This window comes from Bolinopsis microptera, chromosome 3, assembly GCF_026151205.1.
Source record: "Bolinopsis microptera isolate Bmic1 chromosome 3, MBARI_Bmic_1.0, whole genome shotgun sequence".
NCBI lineage: Eukaryota > Metazoa > Ctenophora > Tentaculata > Lobata > Bolinopsidae > Bolinopsis > Bolinopsis microptera.
Genome location: NC_087074.1, coordinates 6,087,500 through 6,104,418, shown reverse-complemented (window position 1 = coordinate 6,104,418; position 16,919 = coordinate 6,087,500). Strand labels below are relative to the sequence as shown.

Genomic DNA, 16,919 nt, shown 5'->3' with positions numbered 1-16,919 from the left:
TATCTATCAGATGCTTTTGGTCCCATGGAAAAATATTATTCCTAGCCGAAATTATTGTCGGTCAAAGATCAGCACTTATGTGTAATTGTATTGCGCGAGCGAATTTCAATCACGTGTCCTGAAAATCGAGTCTAAAAATCTATTTTCTCCTACATGTTTTGAGCAATCACCCTGAAACTTTCAGGATATGTTCTAGAGATAATTTAAAAGAGATGAGCCAAACAGAATTTTGAGATAGGCCTTTAAACATATTTTATTCGATTTTGAACATCTTGAACCTCGTTTTTTGACGATTTTTTGAGGTCCAAGATTTTCAAAAATTGAAAATCGCTCGCGCAATACAATTACACATAAGCGCTGACATTTGACCGATAATAATTTCGTCTAGGAACAATATTTTTCCATGGGACCAAAAGCATCTGATAGATATCACTCCCCTCTATTAGAAACAACTATAAAGTCAATTTCGAGAAAATTTTGATGAAGGCCCCCCCGGCCCCCTTAATTGGCTAATGATAAACTGATACATCATTATTAATCATATATTACATAGTTCATACACTTAGCAAACGAATTAAAGACAAAGGGGCAGCTTTAAACAGTTAAAATCAAAGGATTGTGTAACAGTGTAAACTACTTGACACAAAAGAGTAACTTACTTTACAAGGAACAAAGGCTTCTACAGAACACAGCTATTAACTATTTACCAAAACAAACCCTTTCCAGTACAGGCAAGACATTTGCCAGTGTGCATGAAAAATATTTAAATGTTTACTCTCACACCTGGGCACGAAATGAGATTTCAATACACGTTGGTCAGGAATGTCAATTTGTGCCCTGTAATTTACTTTACATTTTCAAACGTGCCTCACTCAAAAGCCATAGCAGTTGGAGTAAAAATCATAATATAGCTGTGTGTGGAGTACATAAGAGATGTTTCATGCAATTTATCATGATTCTGTTATGTTTGTGTAATGCTTGAGAGTCAGAATAAGGCCAAATTTTTGTGCAAAGTGTAATTTACTTTACGTGAAATCGCCCATATCAATTTATCGTTAAATATTTCAAAAATATCAATAACATATGGTTGATCCTTCACACTTGGTAAAATATATAAAAATAAAGTTAATCTACACTAAAGAATAAATAATCTATATTATATAAATCAACAATATTAACTCCCCATCTTCTTGTAGTCATTTATCAAAGCGGTAGAAATCCAAGTAATTTTAGTACGCGGTGCGCAAGGAATTTCGTTTAGAAAAAATGTGTACCTACACATTTTTTCTAAACGAAATGAGCCTAAGTGTGGCAGTGAAAATTGAAAAATAAGTTGCAGAATAAATTGCAGTGACTGATTGTCAAATGCATTATCGCAGTTCATTTATTTGACTGCACTAACGTTTAGGATTCTTACAGCTGTTATATTTTGCTAATATTTTGTTTAAAAGTTGTAAAGGACAAAGTTCTTGTCCGTCCACGAAAGGTTTTCTAGGTCAAGTTTTTGTTTGTCCAGTAAGTAACGTACAATGTTGGCCTTGTATGAATTAATAAACTTATCTTGTAACTTAGGTACGTTGAAGGGAAGTAGTATGACAGTAAGGTATATAAGAAGTTATTTAATTTTGACTATTGAGGTTTAATGATGATATGGAATTTGAATTTTATATAAATTTACACTATGTGGTTGGGGCATTTTGCATAGTAAATATGGTTACTACTCCTATATATCATATTATTTGATTGGTATTCGATTTCTGATTATTTCCCTAGGAATAGGAATATTATATCTCAATTTGGCTTTAGGTAGGGTGCCCCGCTAAAAGAACTGGATTCTTCCAGGAAGCATCCCGTGCACAGAGCTTGGTCTACATATATATTAAATTATTAACCATTCATTCTGTATGTGCACGAAAATTTATTTCAATCAAAGATGTTAGAAATTTCATATTTAATCACAACAATATTTGTATATTATTATATGGTATACATATGGTATTCATAACTCTATGTTATCCACCTGTATAACCTGCTCAGAACTATTGGTTAAGATTTAAGGGGGTTTTTAACCTAATGGAGAAGGACTAGTAGTAGACCTGTTATTCCATCACCCACCAAAAGAAATCTAAAATGTCCCGAACAGCCTTACGCGCAGTACAAAGAGTTATACCTGACAGACGTGGAACTGAGCAGTGTAGGAGACCTTCTAGGTTATCTTAAGGACTCTGGAGACTTCATCGAAGAGAATGGCCACAGCGTCCGGCTGTATGGAGAGCCCTACAGCTACACTGGTTCCCAGCCCCCTAAAGAACTTGAGCCTATCCCACCTGAACTTGTTTCTATTATTGACAGGTTCTCCTCAGAACTACAACTCGAGCACAAGCCAAACTCGGTCCTCATTAACCACTACCCTTCCTCAGACAGACTCTCTCCATCCCAAAGCTACCTAGCTATGCATTCTGATGATGAATCCACTATTCTTGCCAACTCGCAAATCGTCACAATCTCAATTGGTGCGACTAGAACTGTGCTTTTTGAATCCAAACAAGACAAAGACCTAGATCCTATTGAGCTTGATGTGAAGTCTAACTCACTTTACACTATGACAAGGTCTTCACAAAATTGGTACCGCCACGGTGTGCCAAAATTACCTGATGATAACCTGCAACAGAGGAGAGATTTTCGATCACCTTCAGATCTCTCAGCAGCCAGTCTCGACGAAGCATCGTTTTAATCGGTGATTCGAATACCAAAGATGTCAACTTTGGGGATGGTGCAGGTAAAGTTGGTCATTCCTTCCCTGGTAAACGAGTCAAGGCTGCCCGTGTCAAAGACATCGATCCACACCTGTGTGCTGGATTCTCCAACGCTTTCCTTATGTGTGGTACCAACGATCTACGCTGTGAAAACGTAAAAAATGTCTCAGATATCCATGAGACAGTGTCAACTTTAAAGAACAAACTAACTGAAATACGTCAATTGTGTCCACTTACTAACATTTTTGTTGTACCTGTTTTACCATCAAGAATCCATGAAATGAATAAAAACATAATGCTCTACAACAACTTGGTACAGGAGATGATAAAGAACTGTTTTCCTAATATTTGGTTTCAGGGTATGTATGGTTTTTTAGATAACAATAAGCTATTATCGGTTAAGTTCACTAGGGGTAACGACACAATCCACCTAGGAAGTAGAGGTTTAGCTAAGTTTGTAAGCCACATGAAAAACTGTGTGTTTCTGAAGGAAAAGGTGTCTAGGGAGTCAGCACAGAGGGTTGGATCCACTGGTCCAACCTAACCGACACATTACTATGATCATGAAATTAATTAAGGAGGTCTGTGAGCCATGCTCAAGGCCCATCAACATTGGGCAGCCCCTACTGGAATGTGAAGCCTGTCGGACAGCTATTCATACTAAATGTTTTAAAGTAGCAGGTTTCTGCCCCACCGATGGTCTATGGGTATGTAAGGTTTGTTCATTGAATGTGATACCACGCTACAACCCCTTCTCTGGGATGATTAGTGATGGTGGTGATAAATTTTACGATGATGAAGGTGGATGTGATGACGAAACTATTCAAAAAATTTCGAATGTTCTAGACCAATGTCAGAGCTACTCTACAACTGATCTTAATAGGGTAGTCAGGGAGCTTCAAAACTCATGTAATCTTTCATCCACACACTCAAAATTCACATCCTACTTTGTCAACTTAGATGGTAACAAAACCAACTTCGATTGTCTTAATGTTGAACTCAAACGGATTGAACTAAATTTATCTGTAATTGGTATCGCTGAAACAAACAAAGATGAACCCCTTAAAGAACTATACAGAATACCGCAATACAACAGTTTTTATCAGGTCACTCAGGAGAACAAGCTGAAAGGGACTGGTGTTGCCCTGTATGTAGCAAATCACCTTAATGCAGAAGTCATAGAAAATGTTGGCTACTGCACGCCTGATATTGAATCAATCTTTGTTAAGATCACTCAATCATCCAGCAAGCTCACACTCATCTCAGGGGTCATCTATCGCCCTCCTAATGGTGACATTCATAATTTCCTTAAGTCATTTGATCACATATGTAAACTCCTCCCTAAATCTGGTGTACGTATAATGGGGGACTTTAATGTTGACCTTCTTAAAGTGAATGGTGACGCTGGTCATGGCAACTATACTCTTTTTGAAGAATGCTTATTTAGAAATGGTTTCGCTCCCGTTATTTCGATACCTACACATGAGAGACCAAATTGCAAACCATCTTGTATTGACAACATCCTCACGAATGACCCTGGTAACTGTGTTCTCTCAGGTTGTATAACAGATAGAATTGGTGACCATGCTCCAACATTTGAATTCACTGACATCGAATTTGAGGTTGGTCCAAAAAGTGAAAAACATGTCCAGTACTACGACTTCAGTAATGCCAACCTTAATAAATTCCTAACCCTACTGAACACTGACCTCTCAAAGCTCCACACTTCTCATGAATTCTCGGATTTTACTAAATTATTTGATCATGTACTTGATGCAACATGCAAACTTGTAAAGCCAAAAACTACTAAACGGAATCCTATCAATAACCCCTGGATAACAGATAGTATCTCAGCAGCCGTTGAAAAAAAACATGAATTAAAAGATAACTGGATTACGTCTAAAACTAAGGCAAACCCTGATGGAGACCATGTTCTCGAACAAACCTTCAAGGTATACCGAAGGATCCTCAAATCTGTAATTAACTCTGCAAAAAATACTTACTCTTGCAACCAAATCATAGAAAATAAGCACGACCGTAAGAAGACATGGCAGATCATTAATGAACTTAGAGGGAAGTGTAAAAAGACTATTAAACCCTCATTTATAATCGACAACAGAAAAATAACAGATAGAAGGGTTATTGCAAACGAGTTCAACAAATACTTTAACTCAATTGCCTCCACTCTAAATGAATCAATAGCTGACCTGCCTATACAGGCTTCTGAATTTTCAACATTTGAAGACTACCTCCTGCCATCCAACAATAACTCTATATTCCTATCTGACTGTTCACATACTGAGCTCATGGAAATAATTTCCAAGTTGGAAAATGGTAAATCTAGTGATATCCCGATCCGTATAATCAAAAAGTCAGCTCATTTAATCTGCCCTGTTTTAGCCCAACATTTCAACAAACTCATGATGAGCGGGGTATTTCCTGATGTTTTGAAAGTTGGGAAAGTTACTCCCATATTTAAGAAAGGAAACCAAGAGGATGTAGGAAACTACAGACCTGTCTCTACACTGCCTATATTTGGTAAGATATTTGAAAAAGTGATATACAGCCGTATCTACAGTTTCGCTCTGTCACAAAATATTCTTGATGAAAACCAATTTGGCTTCCGCAAGTCCCATTCTACTAGCCATGCTGTTAACTACTCTGTTAGGATTATTGAAGAGAGCATAAAAAAACGAAACCATGTTCTAGGAATATTTATAGATTTGAGTAAAGCATTTGATACAATCGACCATAGTACACTCCTAACAAAACTAGATAGGTATGGAATAAGAGGCAATGCAAACTGTCTTATTAAAAGCTACTTATCAAATAGAACACAGTACACAGAAGTCCTTAATGAAAAATCCGAAAACCTTATCATTAAGTATGGAGTTCCACAAGGCTCTGTTTTGGGACCGCTCCTTTTTCTTCTATACATAAATGATATTGCCAATTCCTCGGATTTAGGAACTTTCATACTATTTGCTGACGACACCAACATTTTTATTGATGGAAAAACTGTAGAAGAAGCTTATGAGAAAGGCAACAAATTGCTAAGCTGTATAAAAAAGTATATGATCCTTAACAAACTTCACATCAACATGTCAAAGTGCTGTTATATGCATTTTAAACCAAAGGCTAGTAAACCAGTAGAATTGCCAGATTCGCTTCAACTCCATATTGATGGCTTTCCAATTAAAAAAACCAAAGCAACTAAGTTTCTTGGAGTTGTTATTGACGAACAGCTTTCCTGGGGGCCTCATATAACAGCACTTAAACGAAAGTTAAACTATGCCTCTGCCACCTTAAATAGAATTAGGGACTCTGTACCAAAGGAACTCCATAAAGACCTCTACCACACACTATTTGAATCCCACCTTACATATTGTATCTCAGTTTGGGGTGATGCAGCACTCTTTAGGACAGCAAGTATCTGGCTGTCTCAGAAGCACTGCGTACGGGTCCTCTTTGGTGATAAAGAGGCATACCTAAACAAGTTCCTAACATGTGCAAGAACATGAGAGTTTGACAGCCAGGCACTTGACCATACATTCTTCCAACTAGAGCACTGTAAACCACTTTTCAAGCAACAAAACATCCTGGCTTTCAAAAATTTATATACATATCACACATTTATGGAAGTTTTTAAAATACTAAAACTAAGGTGCCCAGTATCACTGCAACAGCATTATCAGTCATCTTCTAGAAAGGAAACCACTATCATTTCACAACTCCCATCTAATGACTTTATATCAAGATCCACCAAAATTTGGAACACAATTTCACCTAAACTGAAGCTCTTTGACTACTCCTACAAGATTAGCCTTGCTAAAAGTCGCCTGAAAAAGGCACTTCTAAAGCTGCAACATGCTTATAATGATTCGGCATGGACCACAAGCGATTATGACATAATGCAGCTGTCATTTGAATACAATCCCCTTCATCAAATTTAATCCAGTGATCTCGGCCCACAGGCTCCTCCTATTAAAAAATTTTGATTTTGGTAAATGTGTGCTGACTCCACCACCTATGTAATTAACCTAATATTTAGTGTATTACAGGTAGAAATTGACTTAGTAGGTAGGTATGTTTCTCTTAGGTAGATATTAAGAATTTGGTTAATTTCTTAATTGTATGACTATTTCCATTACTGAGACGTTTTTAATATTTAATTTAGGAGGGTTTTTGAAATTTTTAGGACTGGTTCACAGTGTGAACAGATTCCAGATTTATATATTTTTAAACTGATATTTAATAAATGATTAAAAGAACCAATTTTAAAGTTGCCATTAGTTCCAAAAATACACCCATCATGCTCACCTAAAAACAACTCTAAATCAGTAGGCTGTCACTCTATTAATGCACCACACCGCTACCTTCACTGCACTAATAGTTATACAATAAATTCTACAATCCTAAATTTGTATCGTGATGGAGACCGGTGTTCATACAAAACATTTACTAGGTTGCCGTTTGGTGTGAGCAATAGCGAACAGCACGAACACTCCTTTGCCCCGTCAACCTATATCTAATCTATTTAAAGAGTGACAACCATACTGCACATTGAATTAGGATTCCGTTAAATATCAAATTGATTTATTGTAAACTTGTTTAATATGTAATAAATGGCATAAAATTGAAATTTTTGTTTAACTGAAATTTTTGTTTTAACTGAGTACAAAGAAATTTAGAAAAAGGGTCTGAATTCAAACAATATTGAATATATTATATACATTCAATTATATCAAGTGTTGCAATTAGCAGAGCATAATACACAACACAGGTAAGGGAAATCACCCCTGCAGATTTCGTCCATTTCAGGTGCCGACAGGACCTTAAAAATTAAAAGCAAACTTAAATTTTTTCCCCTAAAATCGAGCGCTTTCTGCGCAAAAAATTGACCTCAACAGAAAAAATTAAACATGGCTTCAAATCCAAATTTGAACCAAAGATTTTTCACTTCCTCTCGATAAACTCAATTTTCAACCCAAAATAAAGTCTCAAAGGGGGAAATTACTCAGGTCAGGATTGTAGGCAATGATTATGCTAAACCATACATTTTTGTAAATTCATTAAACTTTCAATTTAGCCTAAAACACCCTATTTCGCAAAATTTTTCCGGGGGCTGCGCCCCCTAGCCCCTGCTAATGGGGTCTGTGCCCCCAGACCCCTGCCACAGCTTGCAGCTTCGCTCGCCGACAGCCCCCCCCCCCCCCCCCCCCAAAAGAAAAATCCTGGCTACGTGCCTGAGCAAAATATAGGTTTAGGGCTTTTCAGATGATTTGGCTCCTCAACAGATACCGACGTACATAACGGTAAATATGTAGTTTAGGTTTACCTGGCCCGTAGGTTACGAATGTGCCCGAGAAGAAAAAAAAAGCAAACTTAAGAAGATTTCTCGGGAACTTAAAAGTTCACCTCAAAACGAAATCTGCACCTATGAGGGAAATTGTCCATTGTTACCAATAAATATCATTTATTATATGAAATATCAACAATCAAATATATAATATACATGTCATCTACTCTTAATGGGTGATACTCGTAAAACATTTGTTTCAAATATTCAAAATATTTGTTTCAAACAAGACCGTGGACGAGACCAACTCGGTGCGCGTCTTGGTAGGTTATAAACCTAAAACTCTACTCCATCATAGGGGCAAAACTTTTAAAAACCGTTTTCAAAGATCGTTATTAGAATATATATTCGCATATATCCACATTATATTTACATTGATGTGATATCATTATCAGTGCAGTGTGTACAACACCAACTACACCGATTAATTGCCAATCTGCGAAACATTTAATTGAAGACTGACGATCTGTTCTGTTAAAGATCGTTAGCCTCTGATAGACCACTAATCACAATGGATAGACTAATTGAATTGTAATGCTAAGTTGTGGGTTGTAGCGCGATGCGATACTGGGCTGCGCCACGCATCCAATAATGCTTCGTTAGATCGGCGAGATGCGCTACTGGGCCTCGCTGAGCTGCGAAGAATTGAAATCGTCAATTAATATTGTGAGTTTACATTAATCAACCAAGATTGAAGACGCGCACCGTAATTCTGACACGAATTACGTCAGTTATTAAAGAGTTACGTGTATACAGTTACTTTTGGGCCACCCTGTAGAAACTTTGACGGATGATACTTGTTTAAATTTCTTCGAAGTACAAAGTAGAGCGCGCCGCTTTCTTTTTAAAATATTATATTATTATTGCCTGCTTTAATAATTATTTTAGAAGGCCTAGGCAAAGCTATTTCAAAATAACGCGCGCCTTAACCCTAACTGCTAACCCGGCCTAACCTTTTATTTTGCACCTTTTATTTTGCACTAAATACTTTATTTTACTTTGCTTTAGTATAGGGCATGGTTCTTGCCAGTCCAGAACCCCCTTTGCAACCCTTCATAGGACCTCCTAGACCCCTTCAGACTACTATAACCTATGAAGAAGTACAGTATGCAGCCTCAAAGTTGAAGAATGGTAAGGCAGTAAGCCCAGATCAGATTCCCAATGAACTCCTAAAATATGCCCCTTGAAAATGTCTACAGACAATATGCTACCCTCATTAACCAATCTTTTGAGCGTAATGAACATGTTCCATCTTTTACATATTTGGCCACTCAACCTCACATGCACTCCACAAATCATTTCATTCAATCACAACATCAACATCCAGTGGTAATCATGTTCTAGGAATCTTTATTGACCTAAGCAAAGCTTTTGATACTCTTGACCATGGCATTCTCCTGAGGAAACTGGAAAATTATGGGGTTAGAGGTCTAGCTCTAGGACTTCTAAAAAGCTATTTATCCGATAGATCACAGTATGTTTCATTTCTCAACACTACATCAGAGACTATGAATGTAAAATATGGAGTTCCCCAAGGTTCCATACTAGGCCCTCTACTTTTCTTATTATATATGAACGACATAATAAACTGTTACAAAGGCGATGAATGCAAATTTGTGCTCTATGCTGATGACACAAATATATTTATCACTGGACCGTCCAAAGAAGCAACATACTTGAAGGCCAATAAAGTTCTTGATTTCGTATGCAAATTCATGAGAAGTAATCTCTTACATATAAATATGTCTAAATGCTGCTACATACATTTTCTACCTGCATACGAATCTGATGAAACCTGCGCCAGGGTTAGGCCGTATGCCAATGAACATGACAAATCACAAGGAATATTTATAAATGGACACAAAATTGTCAAGGTTAGCAACACCAAATTTCTTGGTGTAGTAATTGATGAAAAACTTAGCTGGGGCCCACATATAGAATATCTAAGAAAAAAAATTAGATCCACTACAGGAGCACTTAACAGGATTAAACATTCAGTTCCAGGGGAACACTACCAAAAAATATACTCTGCATTATTGGAATCACATCTTGCTTACGGAATAAGTGTTTGGGGCTCAGCTCTCAAAGACCAACCAAACGATAAGCTGTTCATAACTCAGAAACGTTGTATAAGAATCCTTTTCGGAGACCTAAATGCATACCTTGACAAACATGCCACTTGTGCACGAGCCAGACCTTATACTAAACAGAGGTTAGGAGCTGCTTTTTTCGAAAAAGAGCACACCAAGCCCATTTTTAATCGACTAAAATTGCTTACTGTTCAAAACTTGTACAAATACCACTGTATATCTGAGATATTTCGAATTATGAAATTTCGCACTCCATACTCGTTGTATTGTACTATAGACTCATCAAAACGTGATACAAGCAATGTCATAATCCTCCCAAGAAAAACCAACACTTTTCTTTATATAGCCTCCAAATTGTGGAATAGCATACATAAACGGATTATAAATGAGAATGGGGAAATCCTTACTACTTCTGTATCTTTGGTTAAATTACGCTGTAAAAGTATCATCCTGGGATCTCAATCCATCAACAATAATAACACCTGGACTTACCACAACTTTCACATCGCCCCTCACTCAATCACAGACCAAACCATTTCATCACTCACTCACCAAATTGCCGACCCAATATCTATTGAAGTGGCGAACATTTTCTAGACAAATGATATTTCGATATTATTGCTGCAACAGATACAAATACCAACATTATTATATTCCCAAACGTTTGAACCTTTAAATTAACTAGGAAAGTCAATCCTCAACTTGACTTTTACTGTTTTAAACAGATATGATGGTATTAACTTAATTTATTATTATTATTATTTTTTTTTTTTTTACATACTCCTTCTTAGTGTGGTGACTTGGGGTCCATAAATATAACAATACAAGCTGATAAACCAAAAAGAACAACTGGGGTAGGTAGGTAGCCCTGGTGGGTGCGTAAACTTTACGGTCTGCTCTCTCCAAGATCAGCCTGCTTCTCCATTTTACCGTGAAGCCTAATTTCTAATTTTTATAAAATATACAATGCAAGTGCAGGTTTACTAATCTTAATCTACTTAACAACTCAATAGCCCAAGTCACCATACCCGTAGTATATTCCATGGTAATAGAAGAGCTTTAAAGTTTTTCAAATTGTTGCTATAATTGATTTAAATAAAAATTTGTTGTTTTCTTGAAAAATTTGTTGTTTTCTTGATTTGGCACCACTGCAAAAGCCTGGCAAACCCAAAGGCCCAGTTAAGAGTCTCAGGCCCCTATGTCTACTCAACGGTACTAAGAAGCTCTTGTCCCTTATAACACTTCACAGGGTCAGGAGACAGATAGCTGAGTATACTGGACCCTGGAAAAATGCGTACAAGGCAGGTCACAGTTGTGCAAATATTGTATGGAGTATGGACCCAACACCTGCTTATATCTGTAGTGAAGGAGAAAAAACCAAGCTCAGAATTAAGACTGACGAAACTATCTCTCTGGAGTTTGAAACCTCCAACCGATCTTTCCAAGGTGATGCAGCTTCAAGGGCATTTTTTACTCAATACTTTGCTGGCGCTCTGTACCACCTAAGAGTAGTGTTATCATTTCACTACCTGCGTCCAAACCCTCCTTTTGATCCAGACTCTCTCTTGCCAATAAAATGGGAGTATGCAGATGATGCAGATTTTGGTGATGAAGACGAAGAAAATTTGCGTGAGATGCTGCCTATTTGGAGAGAGATTTTGGCTGAATGGGATCTACTGAATTTTTCCGTTTCTATATAGCAGACAAAACAGATGTCGACGAGAAAGGAGAGCCATTCAGAGGTAGAGAGCCATGGAGGAAGAGTGTGTCACTGGGATCCAGGCTTTGCAGCAAATCTGACATACTTCACCGCTGTATCCTAGCTAATGTTGCTTTCGAAAAGTACAACAAAGTTTGGCTGGAAAAGTCCCGAATTTCACTGGACACCAAAGTGAAGTTATACGAGGCCCTTGTTACCCCAGTACTGCTGTACAACTGCAATAGCTGGGCCGCTCCAGAGAAAATCCTTCAGAAAGTGGATGTGTGTCAGCACAAACATTTGAGGCGGATCATGAACTCCACTTATCCCCGAATCATCAGTAACCGAGACCTTTATGCTCGTTGTGGGATGACTCCATTAACAGATTTTCGCTGGAAAATGCTCGGTCATATCCTTAAAAGTGATTGTACCTCCCCACCCCAACTAGCATTGAGTTTTACTGTTGAGAGTATGGAGAATATGAGAGGGAGAATTGGTAGACATCGGATCAGTATTTTCAAAACCATTTTGAGTGATTTAAATAAAAGAAATATGAATTTATGTAATTTGACAGATTTGACAGAACTTCGACTAATAGCCTCGAACAGAAACCATTGGAGAAACTTGTTTAGTTTTTGATACTTTAATTTTTGTGGGTTAAATATATTTAAGTTTAATTTCAGAGTTCTCAGTTCTACACGTAGACTTATTAGATCCTTAGGATGTTATATATTACTACTTCGGATTTGTGTAAAGTTTGATAATAATAGTATAGAGTGAGCAATTGGGAAAGTTAAGTCTACCCAAAAATATAAGTTTACAGCTACGCCAAAAGATTTTTACGCAAAAGCAAATCAATCAGCATGCTTTTTAACGATAGGAACTATTATTATATTTGTTGCTCTAACTAAATCCCTCGCGCTTGCAGTAGCACGGTATGCGCCCGCCGAACTAACGCCGTGAGTGTGCGCGTCATATTGGTCATGCACGCGTGTAGTTCAAGTGTAACGCATTGTAGCGCGATGCGTTACTGTGCCGCGCCGCGCGCGCACTCAATTATGCTTCTCGTTAGATCGGTGAAATGCGCTACTGTGCCTCGCCGAGCTGCGATGAATTAACATCGTCAATTAATGTAACGCGAAGACTTATGGTTATGTGAATTTTGACGGATGTTACTCGTCTAAATTTCTTCGAAGTAGCGCGCGCCGCGCCGCTTTCTTCTCAAAAATCCGATGGCCAGTGCTACGAAGTAGCGCGCGCCGGGCCAGACCATTAACAATGATCAAATTATGTGAACCATATCTGTATTGTAGGTTAAGTGCAGATAAAGCAAATTGATGACATAAAAGCAAATGCCGCACTTACCTAGCTTGCAGTTAGTATATTGCTCGTTAATTTGCGATGTCAATTCTTCGCAGCTCGGCGAAGCTAAGTAGCGTATATTCGCGATCTCGCCGATCTAGCTGCTAGCGAGAAGCATAATTGAGTGCGTGGCGCGGCACAGTAACGGCTAACGCATCACGCTACAAATTGCTCGCTTCTCTCACATAATATAATTTGTATATTGCTCTAACCATTCAAGTTTTCTTGAATGACCAAGGCCAATTAATGAGTCCACGCGCACGTACTGTGGCGTGGATGGCAAAAGACCTAATTGAGGTATACTGCAACCTAAATTATCAAAGAAAGCTTTGATAAACGAGCATGGAAATTATTACCTGGGGACCTCAGTAAGGAAATTATCGCAATAGAAGAACATTTTGGATGATTTTTGAATAAAAATAAAAGCGATTCTGCCGTTCCTTGATCGAAATTTTTCAGTTTTGACAGAATGTTTAAGTTTAACCAGTGACCAATCAGTGGGTCAATACTACCGGTAAGACATGTTCAAATTTCAGCTTTTTTTAAATCAAAGAATGCTTTGATTAACGAACAATTCACAATTATCACATGGAAGGAAATTTTTATTTTGAAGATTTTTCTGCTGTTTCCTCGACCAAAAGTTCACAGTTTTGACTGGATTTTTGGCCATGAGTGACCAATCATTGAGCTTAGGTCTGTACATGTATGAGGGAAACAAGTCACTTCTTTCTCCCTCGTATAATATTCTTTATCCGTGCAACAACAAAGAAACGAACAGCCATTAACAAGTACAGTAATATCCGTAACGTGTGGACTGTGTCATCGTCAATCTTGATAGATCTATATATAGAATAGTTATTCAGAAGTTAAATCTGCCCCGTAAAATTATTGTCTGCATTTTAATCGTTCATTATTCACATTTTCGTGAAGATTCCAGCACTTAATGACATTTGGCCATTTTATGTTAATTTTACGTTTTTTGTTTTTGAAGAAAAGCGTGACACTCTTTACTGATCTGAACTATAATGAATCAAAAGTAACTATTCAAGCAACGTCGTACAATGTACATACTGCATCATTAACCTTATATATTAGCAACAATCAATCATAAATCATTTGCTTTTTCTTCGAATGAAATGAAAAACAATAAAAGATATTTGCAAACAGAACGATGAAATAGTTTCGCTATTTTCAGTGTTGTCTTTATAAAAATAAACTTCAATATGACTATATTTTGACACTGTTCTGTAGTTATTTATATAATAGTGTTTAAATATATAAGTACATCGCCGTTCACTCGAATCCAGTTTTCAGTTAGAGCATTCGCATCCAACTCCAATTTCTATCTCCTGTCTCTTCCATAGGTCGAAATACTCCGTTTTGCCACTGTCGTCCACGTGCTCAAGTACATAGCGGTCCTCGCGTTTTAAAACATGCTTCACTATTGTCGTCTGAAAAGGTATAGAGGTATATAACTGTAAAACAATAAAATTCACATTTTGCATCCTCGTTTATATATTGATATAATGCCTAAAATTGAGAACTAAATGTTTGAAAGCATCGAAAATTATGGCAGAGTGAGCAGCACAGATTGTCTTACGTAAGAAAAATTTAATGAGCGAATGATATCTACGAGCTTAATGATTTATTATTATAAAAACTATGACTGTAACTGACTGCAAGTGACTGTGACTGTGACTGTGACTGTGACTGTGACTGTGACTGTGACTGTGACTGTGACTGTGACTGTGACTGTGACTGTGACTGTGACTGTGACTGTGACTGTGACTGTGACTGTGACGGACTGTGACTGTGACTGTGACTGTGACTGTGACTGTGACTGTGACTGGACTGTGACTGTGACTGTGACTGTGACTGTGACTGTGACTGTGACTGTGACTGTGACTGTGACTGTGACTGTGACTGTGACTGTGACTGTGACTGTGACTGTGACTGTGACTGAATGTACCTTGACGCAAGAGAAAGATCCGTCCGAGGGTTTGCAAGTATATCCAGTGTCCACACAAACAATATTCTTTACATACCTGCCACAATTATGTGAATTAGGTATGCTATCTATAACAAGGAACATCAAGGAGCAAAACTTTCAGGGGGTTAAAAACAAACAATTTGTTATTAAATTATCAAATCGCTAGGGGATCAATAACATGAGCAATCCCCTTCTCAGATAGGTCACAAAACCCAAGCAGTGGGATAGATTAATTTAATTAAAGAATTGTTTAGCTCATCAATTAATATGTCAGTTAATTATATAAAAAATACGAAACCTTGGAAAGTAATCGTCGGAGAGATCCTCAATCACCTCTACGCTTTTACAGGCCTGACCTTCATTTCTCTTAACGGGGTCAAAGTCGTCAGAGTCGTAGATCTTCATGTATTCGGGGCTGAGACCTCCTTCGCCAAGCAACTGGATAGTGGATGAGCAGGGTGTGAGTTAAGAGTTTGTTCTAAAAAACATCTATTTTTCGTAGTTTACGGTCTAGATTTTATCATATCTAGATCAATACTGGTTATATCCATTATCCAATTTGTCGATTCAGTTCCTGATGTATGAAGGTTTCAACATACCATGATCATTGATTAATTAGTCTGCAATTAAATAACGAAAAGTGCACCTAAAGAGATAGATATTATTTCTAATAATGAGCCTTACTTCAAGCAATTCCATGGCATCAAGAGATTTTATCTTCGAATTGTCCACCCTAAACCTAAAAGCAGTCTTGGGTCGGGCAAGTGAAACGTGAAGACAGGAGAGGGATATGATTAGTAGAAATCTAACCGCCGCCATAACTTCTGATAAAGTTAAAACTGTAAAGTTTTATCACTAAAAAAGTGTCAAACTTAATTATGTGAACATAAGTACAGAATGTAGAAATAAGAAAGAAGATCATTTGAATGAAGATATTCAGAAATATATGAAGACATACGCTAGCTGCTACAATATGAGAACACCGATGACAGGAATAAGAAACTGCGTAAAAGTAACTGTGTCCCTGAAGAGCAAGTCCCCGAATTTAAAGGTCCGAGCACCTCTAACCCCAGACTTTGTCACATTCCCCGCCAGATTATCACCTCTTTGCCGGGTTAACTTTAACCAGGAGTGACGAGACTAAGTCGCACTGTTATCCTGTAAAAGGGGGAGGAGTTAGGACTTAGTGTGACACTGACGTGGCAGGAGGGGGGACGTGTGCTCTACTAGCCTATCTAGGATCATGTTCACGTAATAAACCTATTTAAAACACTTGTTTACGCTACACACATGTACCGAATAAAACTACTTAAAAATGAGGTGTAAAATATTCATTCTCTGTAACCATGGCTACGGTTTGACACCTCATTTTGACGAGGACCCGAATTTCACGCTTTGGGAGGTAGCAAATCCAAAAGTTGTGATCAGTGACTTCATCTCAATTTGAAAAGTCGAGATTTGTTGTTTTCTACCGTGGTCATGATAGGGAGCCTAATAGGGAGCCTAATATGTGGCACTACCAGGGATATGGTAATAATGATATCCTATATATTTACAAATAAGAGTAAGTGTAAGCAACTAAGAGCACAAATTGTAAGCATTTCCAAATCTGTTCTGAGCTTGTGGTTGTTGCAGCAATTTTGTTCAATAGTGTAGTCGAAAT

The 16,919-nt window shown here is 37.6% G+C and overlaps 1 protein-coding gene across 1 annotated transcript; it reads right to left on the bottom strand.

Annotated features, from left to right (window-relative positions):
• Positions 1–14,300: 14,300 nt before the first annotated feature.
• Positions 14,301–16,111, bottom strand: LOC134813432 (uncharacterized). Its single transcript, XM_063821209.1, has 4 exons — positions 15,941–16,111; positions 15,555–15,694; positions 15,236–15,311; positions 14,301–14,717 (listed from the first exon to the last, which is right to left on the bottom strand). Exons 1-4 carry the CDS (start codon positions 16,073–16,075, stop codon positions 14,577–14,579), a joined length of 492 nt encoding a protein of 163 aa, XP_063677279.1. The 5' UTR covers positions 16,076–16,111; the 3' UTR covers positions 14,301–14,576.
• Positions 16,112–16,919: the final 808 nt, after the last annotated feature.